This window comes from Malaya genurostris, chromosome 1, assembly GCF_030247185.1.
Source record: "Malaya genurostris strain Urasoe2022 chromosome 1, Malgen_1.1, whole genome shotgun sequence".
In the NCBI taxonomy this organism is placed as follows: Eukaryota; Metazoa; Arthropoda; class Insecta; order Diptera; family Culicidae; genus Malaya; species Malaya genurostris.
This window is the reverse complement of record NC_080570.1, coordinates 9996888-10020720: the sequence shown is the minus strand read 5'-3', so window position 1 is coordinate 10020720 and position 23833 is coordinate 9996888. Positions and strand designations below refer to the sequence as shown.

At 39.8% G+C, this 23833-nt stretch overlaps 1 protein-coding gene across 1 annotated transcript in view; it reads left to right on the top strand.

The window, feature by feature from the left end:
• LOC131432085 (elongation of very long chain fatty acids protein 7-like) overlaps positions 1-23833 on the top strand; it is a 64885-nt gene that overhangs the window by 35374 nt on the left and 5678 nt on the right. Inside the window, exons 2-7 of the mRNA XM_058598153.1 lie at positions 8079-8158; positions 11048-11238; positions 16485-16565; positions 16648-16810; positions 20554-20690; positions 22053-22391. Of these exons, the coding sequence (XP_058454136.1) occupies positions 8098-8158; positions 11048-11238; positions 16485-16565; positions 16648-16810; positions 20554-20690; positions 22053-22391 (972 nt within the window). The 5' untranslated portion in view covers positions 8079-8097. The remainder of the gene's footprint in view (positions 1-8078; positions 8159-11047; positions 11239-16484; positions 16566-16647; positions 16811-20553; positions 20691-22052; positions 22392-23833) is intronic.

The following is a 23833-nucleotide window of genomic DNA, read 5'->3' as shown; positions in this document are numbered from 1 at the left end:
TCCAAAAGTTTGAGATAACTAAACTTATGAGTTATTTATGATTAACTCACACTGTTGAGAATTCAATCATAAATTGTTGATTAAATTTCTGGTGTCATGGAGAAAGAGTTCTGTTGGTGCGTTAAGTACAGTTAATATTCTTCCACAGGGCGAATTTCGAAAAGGCGTCCTATAAAGTAAGACGTATTCATGTCAAAACGTAGTTTTAAGAAAAACACATTACACAAAGTTCTATAATTACAGCGATTTATCTACAAGTCTGCAATTCCAAGAACTGTGTTACCCCCCCCCCTCCCTCTCTCTTTCTCCCTCTCTCTCTCTCTCTCTCTCTCTCTCTCTCTCTTTCTAAGAATCACATCTGTCCAAGTGTCCTCGTCTGGCCCGAGTGTACCCAAAACTTTAATCTCTAAGCTAATGATGACTGTAACGACATTTTCTAACAAAACTGTAACTTTTATCACTGTTTCATTTGAAATGAAAATCATTTTTAAACAACTATTGGAACTGGTTTAGGAGTATTCGCCAATGTAAACTCTTCATGATTTTAGTTATGATGTGAAAAAAGAACCAGTTCTCTAGCTCAGAACTCCTTCTACTGTAGCAAAAGCGCACGACTGATGTGGCCAGTTTTATTTTTCTCGAAACCACGATCTACCATCGGAGTACCCCCCAGTAGTTGGTGTTGCAGCACGCGGTTGGTGGACTTTGTATCGTTATCACTTTCTTCTTCGATCGGCTTTCTTAGATTGGTGGGGCAAGTGGGGTTCACCGAGTCCCCATTGACGGTACGGTATTTCCTTGTTGGGCCTGCTTTTGCACAACCAGAAAGCAGTGCCGAATAGTCAGCAATAGCCAACCAATTCTGTCCAGATGTGAAATCACACACCCTGGGAGGTGATACGTGATACGGGCGCGAACTTCACAATCTCATCTTGAGTTTTTCGACGATCGGTCGTATTCAACGATCGGACGGTGTCAACCGAAGACAAAGTAGGTCACCCGCAGCATCTTGACACATCATGCATTCTATTCATGTCTGTTTTGTTTTGTCTTCCACTACTGATTCGCATCTGTTTTCAACATATGACGAGAGAATGCTAGTTTGCAATAGCGCTTAGTCATGCCCCCACATTTTATGTACTGTATTTGTATTTGCAAAAAAATGCACCAATGACGACGAATAGTACGTGATGATAGACTAGAATCAAAGAACAAAGGTTCGTCTCTTCGAGCATCGATGTCTTTCGCATGAGTTGTACGAATGTGAATGGTCAAAGAGTTAAATGGTTCATGCCAAGAGTGCGCGAGAATTAATCACTGGTCCTGTTGTTTGACTTGACATGAGGTCATCGCGAAACAAAAAAAAACCGCCACTAACTCCCATTATGTCACATCATATTATAAACCATACATACTTCGGATGAATCTCCGCCGCACGCAGTCAGTAATACCCCGTGCTTGCTTACATTGGTATTCGAGTTTTACGCTACGTTTCTGTTCGTACTCAACATCGTCTTATCGGCAGGTATATGCACTTCGCACCAACCGATCGGCTCGAAGCACTTTCGCGCTCACTTTGCAATTTCGGATCTCGGGAGGGGCTTCTCAACGTAACGGCGCAGTTGCTACTTCGGAATAGTAAAACCAAGCGTCCAGGAAGTTGTTAAGTAACTCCAATCAACTAACCGAGTCTTGTTTGGAAGCGTTTTTGTTCCTGCGAAAAAAACTGATAATAAACTATATTTTGTAATCCGGTTATGAAATTCGGTAGACTACTTCTAAGAAAAGAAAAAAATCAATTTTGTGTCACCTCCATTCGTGTACAAAAGGAACGTCCCATGCCTATGCTTACCCCAGGCAAAAAATGTATTATTCAACAAACAAAAAAAAACCTGTTCTCGATCCTCCTAGTGGTTCGATAATGCCTCTCTCTTGCCATTAAAACATGTATTTCATTGAGCTAAATTTTTAAACCTATGAGATCTAGTATCAGGCGCGTATACAGGGGGGGGGGGGGGGTTTAGGGGCTCAAACCCCCCCCCCCCCCCCCCGAAACAAAAAATTATAACCCATGGGAAACATTGTGATATAAATTGTACATGTGTTGATTTATCACCATGTTCTAAAACCCCTCCCGAAAATTTTCTCTGGCTACGCGCCTGTCTAGTATTATTTCGAAAAAAAGAATTCTGAAAAAATTTTGAGATTTCTGAAATCGTCGGTTTTTTATACCATGTTCATTCTCGACTCAAGTTATCACTAGCAAAATATACTTGCTGTTGTTTGAATTTTATGTAGGTTTAGCTGTTTGTTCTGTTTAGCTGTACTTCTGGCACCTTCTTTATATCAAAATGCATTTGCTGTTTTGAAGGAAAAAAATTCAATTTCCTTTTCTGTCGGACGAATACAACATCGACTTTATTTATTTATTTGGATTTCCGAAGTAACGCGAGTTTTTCAAAAATATCCGGTTTTCTTGTTTTGTCTCATAAATACATGAAACGAAGAGATCTGGTGTTGGTGAAAAATTTTGTTTTAGATTACACCGGATCGGGACGTTTCATGCATGTCTAAAACATTTGGACACAACAGCTCTTCAATTTTGCGGTTTTTTATACGCGGATTTCCGAAGTTACGCGATTTTTTGACGCGGTAGATAGTGAAAATGATTTTTAATTTACACCAAAGATGACCGATCACCTTGATAGATCGAAACGCCTAATCGTCCAATGCAAATTGAACTTCTTGCTCTTGTACAAAAGAATGCTAATTGGAAAAGGGTTTGTTATCCAAGAACCTCTTCCGAGTAACATTTTCTGTTAATTCCATCTTTCCAACTCGATACTTTTCTCATGATATAATAATGCACCTGGACCAGACAGAAAAAAAAATTCACTGATGATCTGTAATGATTTGTTTTAGTCCTGTTAAGACGTCCTCTTGAGCTAAATTGGTGCGAATGCAACTATGACGAAAACAGCAAAAATGTTACCGCAGAAACCCGTAGCTAGCGCTTAACCGGGGAAAATGTTGTATCAATTAAACTACCCTGCATATGAAAACACATGAAGAGATAACCCAATTGACTAGAAGCACCAAGCATGCTTAACTTGACTTGGTCGCCACGACATTCAATTATAGTCCTCTATCTCTGTGGAAACTCATCTAACAGAAAACAAACACACACCGCGTCACAAGTCTTATTTCTCACTTTCTGCTTTGTCGTCGGACACTGATTTGATATTTGTTTTTGTACAACAGCGTTCTCATCTACTTCGACGATCTCAGCTGATGTGTGGTAGCAACAGTGACGGACAAAACAAACCTCCGATTGACTTTTAATGATTTGTCAAAAACAGATAACGAATTTCTTTAAGCGATAGTTTCTAAACATTTACTACGTCAAAAAGCTATTGTGCAAAATTTGATTGAAATCTCAGAAGCCGTCAGGTGCTAAAAGTTTCAGTTTTTTTTTAATTTGAAAAGTCGTCATAGAAAATGGAACAGATTTTTTTTCTAATGGCGAATGTCATTTTGAAAACAATTGTCTGAAAATAAAATCTCACTAAGAACGGGTACGACCACTTTTGTTGTTTAAAACCAAAAGATGGCTGTTTTGGTCATTTGTCATTAAAATACTTATTTCTCTTTAATGGCTTACGTTTCGAAAGTGTATTCCTTCATCTTCAGGGTAACTATAAATTTACATACCTTAATTAGTCACAAATTATTTTCACAAGTTGAAAATGTACAAAAATTTACTCACTACTACAAATATCTCATTTAAAAAATATTTCGAAGTCCGAGAGAGTGATTTTTTTTCAGAGTTCCGTAGTGGATGCAAAAAAAAAACATTTAAATCCACCTAGTGGTATAAAGGTGTCCTTCTCATATTATTCATTATCTCCTGTATATTACAGACGGATTCATCAAAATACAACAAATTCAAAGAGTGTTTTCTAACAGATTTATTTTTCGTATTACTACTACTATTGAATACTACATTTAAACTTATGTTAGTGAAAATTGATTCAATCATGTATGAGTAAATGAAGTGACTATTTCAAAGATTTTGACCACTGTTTCCGGTACTTCTAGAACCGAAAACTGGTAATTTCATATATAATTTGGTTCATTCAACTATCTAACATGAACTACAAACTGAAACAGCTTTGAGTACAATTTAAAAGAATTTCTATTTTTTTTGCACCTTCGATTTATATGGCAGTTTGAAATACATTACGGAAAATTTGTAATTTTTTAACTGGAACTTGCACTTGGATAAAATTCTGCAAATTTTTCATGGAAATATCAGTACTTTTATTTGAATCAGTAGTTTTATTCGATGTGTGTGTGCTTAACTTGTTCAAAGCCCCACTGTCTGGCAGCGGTTTACAGAAAAAAGATGTTGCCATCTGTTTTGTTTATACATGCAAAAAATTTTAGTCCAGGACTCCAGGGAGGTGTTGACTCAATCGAATTCCGATGATCTATTTCGTATACAGAGCAATTCGTGTTCCGAGATCCCGGGACGGTTCAATGCATAGGGCACTGGTCTAACAAACCAGTTGTCGTATGTTCGAGCCTCGACCTGGAAGGATTCGTTGTGTCAGTAGAATTGTAGCACCAGCCATGCAATAGTTCTGTGAGCTCTGAATCGGCTGCGAAGTCTGTTGAAACAGAAGGTCAAATTTCACGACAGGAATGTAATACCAAGGCTTTGAGATCACCATTCCATTGGCCAGCCCCGCCCAAATGAAATGATTGTATCAAATTGATTCGAGAACATTACAGAAAGACTTTCGATCCCTGGCATCGATTGGCAAGCAATCGACACGTATTTAGTTTATGTTCTTCAGTTTTGTATGAATAATTAACATTTTCTAATCCTACCAATACTCGAGTTTGCATTCAATGTTTCAATTAGACCCTTGGAACATTGCACACTTCTGAATACTTTCTTTTATAGACGCTCCTGCATAAAAAACTAATAATAAAAATAAAATTATTATTTAACACAAAAAGTTATTCGTACGTAAAATTATATAAGGATGATATGCATAAAGCTAATTCATAAATTGCAAGGAATGCTGCAAACGGTTTTCATGAAAAAAAGTTCACAATTAAGGGTTTAAATACACTTCAGCAATAGGACGCCCAGGCGAAATATTTGACCTAAGGAGTGTATCGATAAGTAGTTAGCAACATTCAAACAGTTACTACTCTGAAATGGTTTCATTTTTTGCAGCGGGTTTTGCGGTGACATGTTTGTTTACATGTCAATAACAGCTGCGTAATCGATTGGTTTCGGTACGGTTTATCGTTTAAATGATGAGTCGAATTGATTCGGATACCCAACAGAAAATTCTGCACACTTGGTACTCATAAAGTGGTGTCACGTACAACGAAATTCCCATCGACGTCGACGCGGGATTTGGCCAAGCAGTTCAACACCAGCATCGGGATGATTCAACGGATCAAAGTTCGGAACTCCCTGAAAACGTACAAGAAACAGAAGGTGCCGAAGTCCCTGGTACAGCAAGTTCAGGCCAAAACAAGAGCGCGAAAACTGTATAACCGGATTCTACAGAATAAATACGGATGCATCCTGATCGACGACGAAACCTACGCCAAGGAAGACTCTCGAGCGCTGCCCGGATCGCAATATTATACGAAATCGGTGTACCAGGACCTGGACGACGCTGACACCACAGTGGCGATGGAAAAGTTTGGGCAGAAGGTGTTGGTCATGCAAGCAATTTGTACCTGTGGTTTGTGGTCGTCGATTTTCTTCACGAAGGGTACAGTTAACGCCAAGGTGTACGAGGAAGAATGTTTAAAGAAGAGAATGCTGCCACTGTACAGAAAGCATAAGGCTCTTTCTCTCTTTTGGCCGGATTTGGCTTTAGCCCACTACGCCAACTCCGTTCTACAGTGGTTGTCAAAAAATAATGTACAATTCGTGGAAAAGGACATCAACCCACCGAACTGCCCTGATCTTCGGCCAATTGGTAGGTATTGGGAAATTGTCAAGCGGCACTTTCGAAAGGAGCGTACAGTATCGTACATGCAGGAGCTCAAAAAAAAACTGGACAGCAGCCACCAGGAAAGTCACAAAAGTAACTGTGCAGAATTTAATGAAGAATGTCAAGTCCAAAATGTTGAAAAGTTGGGTTTTCAATATTTCATGTATTTAAATCGCTATATGGTGGTAGTTTTGAAAATGCACAAATGTTGACCATCGGTATGCACCACATGCCAATGTTCGATTATGCTTGAAATTTTCATAGGGACTTTCTTTGATATGCTAAAGCTTTCTCTGGCGCTTGTAAACAATTAGAGATGATCACTTCATTTTCACCTCTTTGTACACTCTCGAACGAAACAATAAGAATTGAACGATTGCGACGTATCTCTTTGCTAATATCAGTAAAGTCGAAAATATTTCTGTCTGAACCAGGAGCTTTGTTATTGCATGACAAAAGTACCGAGTTAAGAGAAATTATATAATTGAAAAAAGTTGAACGGAAATATTACTCAAAAAATCTTCTCGGATAACAAACCTAGTCGATGTCGGCTGAGTTGATCGCCGTCGTCTCGCCATGAAAAGCACAGCTTACTACGTGTTTCTGCCAGGTTAGTTCTTTTTTTCACTGAAATGATTCTTTTGGCGAAATTTTCTAGTCGTTGTTATTCTTAGTGTTTTTTTGTAACATTGACTGAACTCTCGGAAATCCTGTTAATGCTAATCGCAACAATGATTAATTGGTAACCTTGAGCTGAAAAAAAGAAATACCTCACACAACTTTCCCAAAACCTTATCACTCATACGCATAAACATCCGCAACCGGCTGACGAAACGGACCTCACCGAGCCGAGACCTGTTTCCTCTCCGGTTCGATTCCGCCGGTGATCATGACCCATAAATGAATGCGTCATCGTCGGTCGCGACGCAACGCGAAAGAAGAAAAAAAACGGTGGATTCGTTCCGCATGATGATTTACTAGAGCCATATTTTGAGTATGACCCAACACAAGCCCCATCCGACACCTACTGGCTCGCCGTACCTCCGGCATCTCATCAGCACCGGTGTGCGTTTCAAATTAAACGGCCATGACCGTCAATACCCGACGATCGGCATGTTTCGGAAGAAAACCCTTCCAATTCTTCGGCCACAGCTCATTTGAGGGTCACACCTCATACGGTGCGCATTGAAGCCTATGACCTTCGCTGATGATGATGGCGTTTTCCCTGCTGCCTGGTCTGCGGCGGCCACAAACACGTCTAGACCCGTATTTGGGGACAAACCGAAAAAGTTGCAAAGCGGTGAAGAAACCGATCACGAATTATGTTCAGCCGACTTAGGATTACTCAGTAACGCACGCAGTAACAAAGGCACAGCGCCAGGTAGACGAACAGAGAAAGAGAGAGAGGGGGAGAGGGAGTAAAATAGAAAAAAGAAAGACCACGAATTACGTGCCACGCCATCTCACCTACGATCACAGGTATTACGATGTGGAGCGATGCGGAAACGCAATCGTCGTCAACCGCACGGCACTCTGGGCCGGGACCGAGGCCAATCGAAGAAGTCAATAGGACCGACCGGGGAAGCGACCGATCACCGCTCGTAGTTTGCTTGTCCCGTCGTGACCATCAGCCGGGGACCTGGTCTGGTGGCGATCGAGTGTCTGTGTCTGGTCTGGTTTTAGTCTCGATTGTTGCGGTGTTTAGTGTTGTGCATTGTGTGTGATCGATTGATTTGACTGAAGGTGGTGCTGTCTTGACAAAAGGTGCCCGTAACTACCTGTGCCGCATTGGTGTGTTGCTGTTCCAAGCGCTTGCTTCGATCGGGTAATAATTTTTCCCCCGGTGTTGTTATGCCAGTTCTAGGGTTTCGATTCGATTGGGGTAATAGTAATCGGTGTTATGTCAGTTTGCATACGCGGACGAAGAATTTTTTTTACCGAGCGCGTTGGTTAACACCGCGCAGCTGTCACTTTTGTTTATTTTTTTCCTTCTCGCTAAACATGATTGCTTAGTTAATTCTAATTGTTGTAATTTCTATCGTTCGTTTGCAGGCCACGCACACACTCAACAATGGCATTCATATTTACAGAGATGTACGACTGGTATAGAGACCTAATGGACAATAAAAGTGGTAAGTCGAATGTTTGTTGAATTATTTTCTTATATATTTTAATAGATAATTGTTCGATCGAAGTCAAAATTGATCTGTAACTCGGCAAACGCATAGTGAGTTTGAATTGATAAGGCTAAATCTGCCCTGATAACTCAAGACGTTGAGGATTTTGTTACAAGAAAGACGGCGAACTGCGATGTGAACGAATTTGTGCTAGATAGATTCAATACTGAAGGGTAAACTGTGCAGTGCAATGTCTTCAGACAGTGTATATTAATGAAGTGCACGCGGAAAACGTATCCAAGTATTCGGGAAGTCTTTGAATTCATGTACTCAAACTGTGTTTGTTGGTTTGGTTCCCCTCTTGATTAGTTTTAAAATACTGTCAGCTGCTTTTGCAAGAATGCCCTGCACTATGATCCGAAACGGGAAATTAGCGTGACAAAAATATTTTCACTATTAAATATTAGTTTTTTGTAGTTGGTGTCTTCACAAAGGTTGTTTATAATCAAATGGCGCTCCTTGTGATGAAAAATGTTACTAGGGTGGTCATCATTTAGATTGAAATCTGAAATCTAACTTTATATTTGAACTCAAAAATGATTTTGTTGTACGATAAAGTTGTAGGAAATTTTATGTTGAGCAATTTAGCTGATAAAAAGCACCTCTTTAGCTTTTCATTTGATCGAGTTACATAAATTTTCCCGAATAAAAGTAGGGTGGCTCCTGAAAATTACCTTTTTTTCTAACTTTTTTGTGAAACGTTCTACGAAAAAGTTGTCTGCAGAAGAGTTGTTGTGCTAATCATTGCGCATAATTTTGGTCAACTAAGCTTTTTCATATGAGCTACCAGTAAAATGTTATGATTATTTTTTCATCAAAAACTAGTCAAGCTTCAAATATCAATATTCATTAGATGCCAGATCGATAAAAATGTATCCTATGCGGTTCCTGAAAGGTCATAATATAAGTAAAAATTTAAGAGAAATATTCATATAACAGTTCGGCTGAAAAGTTCGTATCGTTTAATAGAAACACACATCTTTTTGCCAAAATTCGTTTTTATTATTCAACATAATTGCCATCAGAGGCGATACAGCGATTATAGCGATCTTCCAACTTTTCGATACCATTTTTGTAGTACGATTTGTCCTTTGCCTCAAAATAGGCCTCAGTTTCAGCGATTACCTCTTCATTGCTTCTAAATTTTTTACCAGCGAGCATTCTCTAGAGGTCTGAGAACAGGAAAAAGTCACTGGGGGCCAAGTCTGGAGAATACGGTGGATGAGGGAGCAATTCGAAGCCCAATTCGTTCAATTTCAGCATGGTTTTCATCGACTTGTGACATGTGACAAGCCATTTTTTGGTATCGGCGGCACTTTTTTTCATCAAAAAGTAGTGTTTCATCAACACACGAAATTCCTTTTTTTCCATTTTTTTCATAATAACAAAAGTAGCTACACTCAAAATGCAATATCTCACAAACTAATAATCAGACAGCTGTCAAATTTATACACGTATCTTTTGAAGGTTGGTACTAACTGAAAATTGTATGGATTTAATTCTAGTGGCGCCCTCTCATAGAAACGATACGAATTTTTCAGCCGATCTGTTATATAGAAGCAGAGTTCCATGACAGCTCAGTAAACACTCTGATTGTGGCGAAGTCGAACAAACTGCACTTGATCTTGCTGGTGACAAAATCCGATTTCGAGGGTAGATTAACTGGATCAAAGGAAAAACACTTGTTGATTTCCAAATGTACTACTTCAATGTGTCTTCTTGTCACACAATCACAAAAGTTAATAGTTCTATTCGAAGAGCCATGTTTTGCGATTCGATTGTAGTGAAAGTGATTGAAATCTCAACAGCACTCGATTCGATGCAGTAACGTTGAATATGGTGAAGATCCAGGAGCTATTTGTTTTTTTTTATTGTACGAGGTTTTACATGGAACGCTGAAGGGCATTTTTTGAAAGTTGTTTTGAAGATGGGATTGTATTTCTCCCACTAGAAATCCACAAGGCATGATCAAGAGAGTCATCTGAAACAGATTCTCGTTAAAAATCACACTGGGGTTTGTTAGATGAGATTGGCCTCTCAGACCAGAATACAATTTTTGACCCTATCAGCGGGGTTGGTAATCGAACTCAGGTAGCTTTCTTCTTTCTATCCATCGCTAGGACAAAGAATCCAGATCTAGCTTCCACACGGAAATATGTTTTCTCAGTGTGCCAAGGCAAATCGACTTTCATTCCTCACGTCGATCGATTGGCCATTTTCGATAAGCACCATAACTTCACGGGAAGCCAGCCAAGGCAGAATGTCGATATCGACATCGTTTCCCGGCCTCCATCAGCTGACTGATTTCACGATCGGTCGATCGGTCGATCGTCGTCGTCGTCGTCGCAATCATCGTCACTTTGAATTATTAATTAGACTAACAGCAACTAAAGCAAAACGATGGTGGGTCGGGGTCGGCACACGGTAGCAGTTGGAGGAGGAAGAAGAAGAAGAGAAATAAAAAATATGGCATACAAATTCGTACAGCACTCTACGCTACATACTGATATTAGCATACAAAAGTAAACGATCGACGATCATTGCGGGGAAAGGGAGTTCCCAACTGAGGGGCGCAACATTCCATTCAAACTTCCAGCGACGGACTTTTGCTTTTTCTCACCATTCGAATCAATTTGTTCGTGACTAATGACTTTTGACGGTGGGACTGGGGGATGGGAAGGGGTGAGGTTCCCTAATGATCGTGAACTTGCGGCTACCGAGCACGGCCGAGAGGATCGTACCCAGGGTTAAACTTTTCCTTGGTTTTCCACCAAGTGATCACCGTCAGCATCGTCATCATCTAATCGTTTTGTTTTTTTTCTCTCTTCTCATTTTTCCTTGCAGATCCGCGGGTGGCACATTGGCCGATGATGTCCTCACCGCTACCCACACTCGCACTGTGCATATTTTACGCATATTTTAGCAAATCGCTAGCGCCAAAATTAATGGAGAATCGAAAACCGTTGGATCTTAGGAACTTTCTAGTGGTATACAATCTATTCCAGACCGTGTTCAGTACGTGGATATTTTATGAGGTAAGTAAATTTGGCAATTAGAATGGGAATTTTCCGTTTCGTGCGCTTGATCGTTCCTACTATCAATTTCCAGAGGGAGGATCGCGTGCCCGAAAATGCTTTATTCAAATCTTAATCACATCGGAAAAAGGCGGAACATATTCGCTCAAGTTTAGGGTTGATTGTGTAGTTCGACTAATGGGAACTGAACGTAAACCGATGAAGTAATCAAATTACATCAATTCATACAGGTTTGCTGATTCTCGTCACGTGACGAACGTGTTTTTTCTTCTTCTTTCTGCCAACTTTGCTATGCTTAGGTGGTGAAGGTGTTTATGCAATGCCTTCATTTAAATAGAGCTACAATTGGTGAGCTTGTTTTTGCATGGTTGAATTACCGTCGTTTTTCTATCACTATCAGCCAATCGTCGATGACTCCGTTCTATTAAAGGAATGGTTGAAAATGAAATATCAAGGAGAGATAGATAGACTACAATATCTCATGGTAGTCGCTGATTGGGAATCAAAGGTCGATTTTTCAACTTAAGCATAGTTGACGTACACGTCAGATGTTTTTGTCCTTTTTAGGGCGTTCCCTGAAAGTGCCCTTTTCAGATCGTTCTCAAAGAATTGGTTTCTAAAAAGTAGTTCGCATAGATATAATGATGTTCATATGAAAAACAAAAAAAAACAACTATTAAAACATTCGAAACAAATTTTAGTAGAGATTTTTTAGTTGGGTAGTCCAACGTCAATAGTTCGAACAATCCCTTGTATTTTTTCGATTTGTTGCCTTTCTCATATGGAAAGGTTGTGCAATCACTGTGAAAACCGACTTTTGAACCAAGGCCCGGAGGGCCGAGTGTCATATACCATTCGACTCAGTTCGACGAGTACGCAAATTTTGTGTGTGTGTGTGGCTGAACCGAGTTTCACAAACTTAGATTCAAATGAAAGGTCTTGTGGTCCCATACAATTCCTGAATATTATTTGGATCCGACTTGCGGTTCCGGAGTCATGGGGTAAAATGAGCAAAAAAACGAAAATACGTGTTCTAACTTTCCTCATAGATGGTGCGACCGATTTTCACAAACTTAGGTTCTAATGAAAGGTCCTGTGGTCCCATACGTAATTCCTGAATTACATTCGGATCCGGAAATATAGGGTAAAGTGTGTTAAAAATTTTATACCATCACTGAAAAGGGCGGAAAACCGTAAAAAGTTTTCTAAATCGAATTTTATCAGTACCGTACAGTATCAGTAATAACCGATTTCGGTTATTCTTTTAAGATTCGAAGAAAATTATTTTGATGAATACCACAGTATTATATATGATAGTATGATTGATATGAGAAAGGCATCATTACACCACTAGGTGGATTAAAACAGGTTTTTTTTTTGGTTATCAGATACGGATCGGATTCGGATCTAAGACACGGTCATCCCTAGCTGTGTTCTCAATGCACTGAGGTCTTTTTTTACCTCGTTTCCATACGGTTTTTTTACGCGGAGTTTTGAAGTTCCGCGGATTTTTACGCGAATTTTCAAAGTTATCCGATTTTCTTGATTTGTCTTCAAAATGCATGAGCGTCGAGATCTGGTACTATCCCGAATTTTTTTCAAGTCAACTATCTAACTCCAACACATTTTCGATTTTGATTTTGAGATTACACCAGATCTTGACGTTTCGTGCATTTCTAAGACATTAGGTGTCGAAAAAAATTCTTGAGTTTTGCAGTATTTTTACGCGTGTTCCCAAAGATACGCGGATATCCGAGGTTACGCGGTTTTTTACGCGGCGGATTTTCCCCGCGTAAAAAACGATCTCAGTGTTAGAACGCATTTCGCGCGAATTTGAACGAATATTTGCTAAAATTTGTGGAGTGTCTTTTCAATTTTTTCATCAATTTTTTTCAAAAGACAAATTTCGAAAAATCACAAATCCAGCAAAAAAGTGTTTTACTAATAATTTTCATAAAATTAGTCATATTTTGTGATTAAAAAAATTGAAAAATGTCTTAATTGATTTCTCAGTGGCGTCTCGTCCTTATTTGCACCTCGTGCATTGCACAACAGGTCAAATTAAAGGAATTAACATTCCCATTCGCATTTAATAATTTTATATATTCTCTATTTATTCGATGAAAGCATATCGGATGGTACTGAATATGAAATAATGAGCAATTTTGTCCACAGCACAACATGTACAAATTTTCCCTAAGCTGCTTGCGATGCTACCTTCCGAAGAAGTGTTTCACTGGCTTATGCTTATGGCAGTTAAAAACGAATTGCTGTCTCTGTTACAACGTAGAAGCGGTTTTATTGATGAAGTTATCCATTATCACTTACAACGTCTGAAAGTCGTCATCATCCAAGAGTTCTATGAAACTCAGTTGCGGATAATTTCGAAAACTATCAGTACTCAGCAAGGCAAAGTTTTAGCTGGAACAAAAATTTCCCCTTAAAAGTGTCCATTGTGCAATGTATGGACAGTTTGCAGAGAACATAATTACATATCTTGGGACAAAGTTTCATTCAAATCAAAAATGGTATTTATTTTTGTAAATCGTAATTCTAATTTTTAAATATTATTTTTTCAGTTGTTTTTTTTTGTTGGAGTATTTGCATTATTTTTATTCGAAAACTCCAAGTTCCAAATATTTTGTTTGAGTTTTCACGTTATTCGTCAATATATGGACTATCGGGTAATTATTGATAAATAGAAGTATAGTTACTGAACTAGACAGAATCTTCTCACAAATTAGGTGTCGTTGGATTCTGAGATGATTACAATATCAGCAAGTTTGATCGTAATCAACATCTTGGGCCGACGGGAGCGAAAAAGCGCCCAAAAACAAACAAGCGAAGATTTAAAAGACGAGAAATATCTTTGAATTCTGTTCCGTGGGAAACGAATCATAAACGGAATTGTATCAATATTTATTTGTTTCAAACATTTGTGATTGCTTTATTATTAATTGGTTTTGTGACTTTGCGGAAAACTATTCGCCACAGCTTCAATTATACTCAAAAGACTGTATATGTTGAAATGCATTCGTAGAGAAATACAATTTTTGTATACAAAACCCTTCTTTCCAATACACATAGTGGTGTGATAAAGCCTTTCGTTTACTACTTGAGAAACCTCATTAATACATTCATACAATTAGATGCTCGTAAAAAAAGTTCACCGAGAAAATTGACAAAACAGTGCGTTTTGTCGTTTACGTCACTTATGCCATTATATCTTCGGAACCAGAAGTGATCGTCATTTGATCTTCGAATCTGATCACGCACTCAATGGTAGCAAATCTTTTCTGCACTCGTTCAATTCTAAGGCTCCACGATACTTGATGCGGACCCCAGACCCCAGAAAATTGGCAATACAAAGCCTTCAGGCGATGTGGGTCTTTAAAGTATCTTGTAATCATAACGATGAAACATAATTTAAGTGCAACTTTCGAAACGATGATCGATGACCGATGAACATCGAACGTCAGTTTAGCATCAAGCTGTACTCCAAGATCACACACTTGATTCATTCTTGATAAAATTGTACCATGAATGTTATAGTCAAATATGACCGGAGATAAACTCCAATGGAATGTGATAACTTGACACTTGGCTACATTTATGATGAGTTGGGTTTTCCTGCAGACATTGTAGTCGCCGGCAATCATCTACAAATTCGAACAAAGAGATACAGTTTAAAATCATCTGCGTAGACTGCTTTACATCCAGCTTCCAAAAGCAACACCACATCGTTGAAGAATAATACGAATAGCAAGGGTCTTAAATTACTACCTTGTGGGACACCTGATTCATTCGAAAACTTGGATGATGATGGTCTATTTTCATGAGTGATTTTCTATTGGAAAGGTATGAGTTAAATCAAGATAAGAGTTGCGATGATAATTCAAGGCAAGATAATTTGCAAAGAAGTATTTTACGATCTATTTTGTCAAAAGCGTTGAGATCGGTACAGATATCATCCGTTTGTGTTTCAGCTTCCATACTATTTATGTACTGGGATGTGAATATCAACATCTCGATGTGAAGGTGCGATCCAGAAAACCACTGCACACAATTATCTCGAATAATTTCGACGACGATGAGAGGCTGGTTATTCCGCGATAATTCGTTACATTACGTCGATTACCACTTTTATAAATGGGGCGCATGAACGACTGTTTCTATTTCCCCTATACAAGAGAACCTAGCTTGCTCAAACGATCGATTGAAAATGACACTCAATGGTTCTGCTTAAATTAGAAATACCCACGCGCACACACCAAGAGACTTTCCGATTTCGTTGAGCTGAGTCGAATGTTATATAACGCTAGGAGTTTCTGAGGTGCCAATTAAAGTACGATTCAGACGGTCCGGCTTGTTCTGTCACCGTCACCGGAACGTCACCGTCATTCTGATTCACACGATCCGGTTTCCTATTCGTGTCCGTCATGTCATTTTCTTACACGCAGAATTTAAATAACTTAGTTTCGCACAATTTTATTCCACTAGTACAAAACCTGAGAGCTTTTGAAGCCAATCGATATGTTGTTTTCCTATCTTTTAATCGAATAAATAATTTTCAAAATTCACTAGAAAGAGGAAAAAACAAAACAATCAGTTCCACTCAACAACGTAACGTACTTTGCAAATCTACTGATAAGTTTAAATACTTATATGTGGTATATTTCGTTTAAGAGTGGGATTTTGACACCGAATACATACATAACAAACGTCAGCTCAATACCGTAATCATATGAATCGTGCATGTGCGCGATAATCACAGTCCGTTATATATTCTTTCGGAGAAATGTTGACGGAGCTTGCCGTTGACGCACGTTGACGTTCCGGATCTCTGCTGGATCGTGTGAATGCAGAAAGGGAAAACTCATTTGACTAATTTTGACGGAGGCTGACGTTCCGGTGACGGTGACGGAAGAAGCCGGATCGTCTGAATCGTACATAAAAGTCAATTTTACCACCAATTACAGTTTCTTTTTATAGCAAAAGGCAAAACATGACAGAAGCGAAATGTTTTCGTGATCGACACGCACACGCCTACTGCGATTATTTTTGAACACTAACTGCTAAATCTTAATATTGCTGAAACTTCAGTCGTCAATCGGCTGCTGAGATCCGAAACTATCAAATCAACTCTTGAACTATTCGATTCGCCAATAAATGATAAAAACAAATAAAAACTTTTGCATCAATTCTAAAAAAGAATTCTTACAATTTTTTTTCATGTTCTTTTCCAGTATTTACAAAGTGGATGGTGGGGCCACTATAGCTTCAGGTGTCAACCGGTGGACTATTCCGACAATCCCCTTGCCTTGCGGGTAAGTTTTGTTTTTCGCACAAAAACAAACCAAACCAAACGCCTTTAACGAACGGTTGTTGTCTCCCTTTCTCTGGAACTAGATGGCGCGAACGTGCTGGTGGTACTACATCTCCAAGTTCACCGAATTCTTCGACACGATATTCTTCATCCTGCGAAAGAAGTACCAGCATGTGTCGACTCTGCACGTCATCCATCACGGGTGCATGCCGTTCTCGGTGTGGATGGGAATGAAGTTTGCTCCGGGTAAGTTTGAGCACTTGTCAGCAGTTCAAATTCACCTGTTGTCCAGCACTACTAAGGCCCTTAAAATCGAAAATTATTACCCAGATAACCGGAATATACTCGTGAACCGGTACCCACCAATTCGCCCAGATTACACAACCCGACAAATATTATCTCATTGGCTCTCACAGGTTTTTGCGTAGCGCACTCTCGGTACTGTCGGTACGACCGGTCGTTTATTGCCAAGCCTCATTTGACCATTTCTCGACCAGTTCCAGTGATTAAACCTGTTGGCCGTCTTTGTTGTTTATTGATGTTGCACTGCTCCTGTACAGTGGGAAATCCCTTTAATCGGAGGCGGCAATGATCCAGAAATCAACCTGATTCTGATCACTCACTCGAACGAACCAGAGAGACTTCACTGTACTATCAATACCACCATGTGCGTACGAATGGATTGATTGCCACTCGAACCCGCTCGTATCGTGTCTTATCACATTGGCTGCTATCTTTTTCAATGTGACTAAATGCGCAAAAAGATCCACATTTCTGTCCAAATTTATTGACCATTCCATTTGAATGTATTAATAAACTAATCCAATCGCCAATGGGGTCAAGTTCAGTCCAACCACTACCACCACACTGCGATGTGAAGTTTTTATTTGTGTCTGCCGCCACCGAGACCATCTAATGCAGAAGATGATGATGATGATTATGATGAATGCGAGTGAAGATATCCGTTTTCTCACACCTTCCTCGGGTGCTGTGATGGTTTTGCTAATTACTACCACTCTGCTAGTATGAGGTGATTGATGATTACAACAGAAGTCGCTGACAAGTGATATCATTCAAACTGATCCGGAAAAGGCATTTTTTTCTTCAATTAGAAGAGCTTAGCACGACAACCTGAAAGACCAAACACAACATGCATGTTTTAGCCGCATGTACTGCCATCGAAGTAACCCGGTGCTGGCCCTTTTCAACTTTACATCTTGAGACGAGAGTAGTTATTTTTCGCCACTTCTGACACAACCGGTTTGTTGATGTGACATAATAGCGAAACTGAAACCAAAACAACAGCACCTACAACAACATACTAACGGATTCGTCGGACATGATGCGGAGGGCCGCGCCACACCTCATCAGCATATGTGAGTGCCAGCAGCAATGCCACCGTCGCGACGCTCTGCTGACCGGCGGCTCGCGTAGATAAACGGCCACAATGTAGGACAAGACCTACAAAACAGAGGGAAAGAAAGAGCCACTTTACACGACCTTTCTCTACTTTTTTTTCCTTTTTTGTTGTGTCCTCAGCTTCGCACCATCATTGTCATCACCTTTCATTCAGCTCAAAGCAGCGGGAATGGGAACTGGCGGCGGCGGCGATGGTAAACGTGGCCGTGCGTGTGGAGACTTGACGGGAGATTACCGCCAGATGAAAGGAAAAGTGTGGCATCCGCGTGTCTCTTCTTAAGTAATAATCATCGGCTGATGAAGACGGCCAGGAATGCGACACACCGCCCGGTTTGATAATAATTTGACTGCAATGAAACCGTAAAAAGTAAATGTCAGCGATGAGGGAGGCAGATGCCGCCAGTCAGTCGATCACTGGAGAATGCAGGCGTTCTCTTTGGTGCTTGAGCATTTTTTTTTGTTGATGATGAGCCAACAACTTAACTCCCGAAGACCGGATTATGCTCGACTCGATTCTTGATCCATCAAGGGTGTCTCCGACTGAGTCTTAGGGAATGTTGTAAGATCCACTGTAACACGGGATTCCAATGTTGTTGTTGGCCGGTCATCGCTAACCACGCAAATCACTTGATCGATCCGATCTTGCTTTCAATCATACGATCTAGGCGGCCAATTGACGGGCCCAAAGCGAGAGATGAACTGGTCCATTTGGTCATGGTCTCTCGTGCCGTGTAGGATGTGGCATCGTCTTGTTGAAACCACATGTCAGGCATGTCCAATTCTTACATTTTGAACAAAAAAAATCACACGGTAGCTCTCGGCATTCACAGTAACGTTTCACCCATCGTCGCCTTTGAAGAAATACGGCCCGATGATGCTACCGGCCATAATCCCCACCAAACAGTGACTTTTTTGGGATGCATTGCACAGTAGAAATTGCATCTATGAAAATCCGCAAAGAATTCTGTAACTCATGAACTAATTGAGATAGGTCAACAAACTAAAGCGTTTCTTATGTAAAATGTCCAAAGAATTCAATGGAATAGTTTACAATGGCCGCGCGAATAGCAATCCTGCTGGTTTCACCCCAAATGTACAGCAGTTTTAGGCATTCCTAAAACATTCGCTCTGTAACTTGAAAAGAAGGCGAGTGCGGTATTCTGGAATAGCCTAATTTCATGTAAAGAAGTCTGTAGAATCGAATGGAAGAACCTACACTGGCCACACGAAACGTTCTGGTGACTATTTTACCCCAATTCCTCTATTTCATGATATCTTATTGTAAATCGCCCTTAAATCTCGGTAAAATTTATTGGAAGTTTACTAAATCTAGCTTATCTTATGTAAAAAACTCTGGAGAATCGAATGGAAGAACCTACACTGGCCGCACGAAATGTTTTGATGACTATTTTACCCCTTTTCTTTATATCATGGGGTAAAACGGTCATCAAAACTTTTCGTGCGGCCAGTGTAGGTTCTTCCATTCGATTCTACAGACTTTTTTACATAAGATAAGCTAGATTTAGTAAACTTCCAATAAATTTTACCGAGATTTAAGGGCGATTTACAATAAGATATCATGAAATAGAGGAATTGGGGTAAAATAGTCACCAGAACGTTTCGTGCGGCCAGTGTAGGTTCTTCCATTCGATTCTACTGACTTTTTTTTACATAGGATAAGCTAGATTTAGTAAGCTTCCATAAGTTTTACCGAGATTTAAGGACGATTTACAATAAGATATCATCAAACAGGGGAAATGGGGTTAAATAGCCACCAAAACAGTGTACACTCTTCCATTCGATTCTCCAGACATTTTTACATAAAATCAAGCTATTTCAGTAGACCGCACTCGATTTCTTTGCAAGTTAGAGAACAAATACTACAGAAAACTTTAAAACTGCTGGGCATTTGGGATGGCAATTCGTGCGGCCATTAAAAACCATTCCATCGAATTTCTTGGATTTTTTTACATAAGAAACACTCTTGTTTGTTGCCTTTTTCCATGGTTCCCGATTTCTTTGCAAGTTTCCTGGGTATCCATTAGTTCATCCGTAGAAATGAGCTTCGATAAAAAAGTGGATCTTCCTCCAACTTTGCCAGTGCCCATTCACCAAATGTTAGACGTTGTAAGTCGAATCATGATTAAATTATAGACCAAACTGAACAAGTTTGACAATGACACAAGATACAAGACACGCGTGATCTGTCAAACGCAGTGTTGCCAAAAAGATACCAATAAAAAAATCCCCCTTTAAAATGGGCGTTAATATTTAAAATCAAAACATCGGAGATTACAACTCAACTTTGCATGACATTGTTCCCTAAGACTGAACGGTTGTTCAGTAACCCCTCGCGAAATGGAATGCAAATTTCAAAAAGTGTGCAGTAGTTTTCACGCTCTTTTTATCTGTTTAAACAGCAGGCCAACGATTTGCAACGATTTGGGTGGCTGCTAATTAGACTCATGGATGTTTGTCTTTCCCCTTGCAGCGTAAATAATTGAAGCTTAACCCATTGTGTTGTGATCAGAGGATGTTTTCATAACCGTTTTTTTTTTCTCTACTTACAGGTGGTCACAGCACATTCTTCGCCATGCTGAACTCGTTTGTACATATTGTTATGTATTTTTACTACATGGTAGCAGCACTAGGACCAAAATACCAGAAGTACATCTGGTGGAAGAAGTATCTCACCGCTTTCCAGATGGTAAGTTTTGAATGAGATGTCGTTTCGCTTCTGAAGCGCTTTTTGAATTTTGAAATCAAAGATTTATTTCTCTACTTGGTGGATTAAAACTTCTGTGGTAACGTTTGCTTTTTTTAAAAAATGGACAAAAATTGTCTATTTTTTATGGGTTTACCTTTAGCCCGCACTGATGAAACTACCCATGTAGCATCAATCATAGTAACCCATGAGTCAGCAGACAAAACCGCCGCTTCGAAAACGGACATCGTGCGGCTCTTTGTGGACGCCGGATACGCCCGTACCGGCATCTACAATGTCTTGGCACTAAGGGACAAAAATTAGAGTATCGAAAGATAGCCCGGTTCCTGACGGCCGACGACCTTGAGCGACAAGAAGCTTAGGTGCAACTGGCCAAACGGTGAAAAAGTACCTGGCGAACAAGAACATACATGGCAGGAAGCGAAAGTCTCGTCCACTGGTTTCGGAGCTGGAGGCAATGACGCGGTGGCAGCGGCTGAATAAGATGGCAATTCGATTTTCCTATCAAAGGAAGTGATTTCCGAGGTGAAGTTCATTTCACACACCCCACAGTTCCCCAAGAAGGTGCTACTGTGTCTGATAATCAGCGTGAAGGGGATGTCAAAGCCTTTCTTCTTTCGTTCCGGAATGGCCTTTGAACGGAGAATTTTTTAGTACAAAATGCCTACCGGAAGTTGCGTCGTTCAACAGGAAATATCGTAAGGACGAAGACGCGGTGTTCTGGCCGAATCTGGCGTTGGTCAGCGATGACAGTTTCTCTTTGTTTAAATTCTCTTTTATTAATTACTAAACGGTTTCCTCAACTCTTTATATAAAATGATACTCGAAACTTTTGACATCCGAAAAGAATCTTAAAATCTACGAAAACTTTTATAATCAAAAGAAAAAATAAACAAAGTGAGAGAACTGTCACTTGCTCATATGGCCCTTTGAAAAATCAACCGAAAATTCGACTAAACTGTCACACCGTGTATTGGCTGATCTTGTACTTACACTTGTACTTCTCGACTGTACTATCAGCACAATAAATATCCCAGCACGGAAACGCCAGCTACTGTGCAGAGAATTACCATATTGATCAACCGCCACGCTACTGTCAATCACGAAAAAGTTCCTCCTACGCCTATTGATATTCTCGGTGCGTACGACGCAGCAATAAAGCAAATTAGATCGCAGCAACCCGACGACATGTAATTGTGTCTCCTGACAACGGTAACGGCTAAGGCCATTCAGTCAGTTGGCGTATGAAAATGGATATTAATAACAGTTAATTAGATTCTAATCGCCCCTTCTGTGTTGTGACCGACTAACTAATGATGGCTCAAATTGACTTCCTTTTTCCAGGTACAGTTCGTGGCCATCTTTACGCACCAGTTCCAACTGCTGTTCACCGAATGTGACTACCCGAAGGGCTTCATGGTGTGGATCGGTCTACACGGTGTCATGTTCCTTTTCCTGTTTTCGGACTTCTACAAGCAAGCCTACAGCAAACGGAAAACGGCCATCGCGAAGCGGGCAGCCGAACAACAGCTACAGCGGCAACGGTACGATGCCCTCGCGCCCAACGGCACCAGCAACGGCGGCATCAGTCAACACATCAACGGACACCATCATCTCGCCTATCAGAACGGGAAGGTGCCGAACGGGGACCTGGTCAACAATAACCAGGCGGGTGCATGCATGGTAAGTTGTTTATGAACTGAAATCACCGGCGATTGTGATTTTTTTTTTCTTGGTAAAATCGATTACCGCAAGTAATTGAAGCATTTGCGCAAATAGCATAAATCGGGGTGGATTGACGTCTTTCAAAAGTGGCTTCGTCATCATTCGATCCTGGGTTAGACTCAATAATTGCCTGAAAATAATCATATATGGTAAAAACTGAACGCGGAGCGATTGTCGAAACTAATGGAATCAGTGTTTTTATTTTTGTAACACGTTCTTCGGTTCACAGCGCACCGTCAGAAAGATCATAATCTACCGACAAAACCTAACGAAGCGTTTGGTATCATTGAAAATCCTTTTAGGGGTCATTTTGAAAGCATATAGAATTGAAAGGGAAAGGGAGAGGTTTGACAAAAGTCTACGTTTGTCGACGATAGGGTAGTAAGCTACTTATCCATTTTAGCCGGTTGTAGACTTCAGGAAATATGTTTACCGTAAACGTTTCAAGGTAGGAAGATTTTTCAGGTGACTTTCAATTGGTTGACTTCCGAAGTCCAATGCTTCAGTCCAATGATTTAGCAGGAATTCATAACAGGTCAATTGCAAAGTCACCATTATTTTGCCAATAAAATTGATTTTATTATTTGAACACGTGTTATTTTTAACTGAAAATTATATGGATTTAAATTTAGCGACAACCCCTACTTTTCAGAATAGGAGCTTTTAATGGAATTATTGGTACTGAAAGTTCTGCTAACAAATCCAATCTTTTCCACCATTTGTGGGAAAAATAGAAGTTTTCCATTATTGCAGAACTTCTAGACAAGAAGATGAGATGGCAAATTTTCGTCATTCGATCTTTGTCATAGGATTCTAACTAGTTTAACTATAACCGTTGGTTAATGCTTAAGTTAGCACTTAGTTTAATATTTAATGTGCACACCACGAAGTTAGGTGAAGTCAATCGGTGAAAAGTAGGGTAACGAAGGTATTTTGGCCATTCTGATATATTTTAATTCCTGCGTACATATTTCTGAATGTAAATAAAATCTAGAAACCGCTCCAGACCCTTAAATGATGATTATGGTGATAGAAACATAATTTGTGCTTAAGAATCTGAATTTGTTTGATTTAGTATTTGATGGTTCAGTGCTCAGAAAAATAATTTAAAATAGAAAGACCATCAGTTTTTATTATTTCAATATAATGATCTACGCTTATATCGACTGCAAATAGGTAATCTCAATCTGACTAAATTGCGCTTCCCAAATTGTTCAGCAAGATTACATGTTAGTCCCGTGCTTTCGCCGTGTTATCCGTTGGGAAATTACTGCGATTTTCGTTGAAACCGATGCGCACTGCCAATTTGTTACTATCACTAATGGGGTCTTTAATAGGCTTCATGATTGCCAACTTTGTTGAATTGTTGATTGCATGATACTAACTGATACTCATTTAAT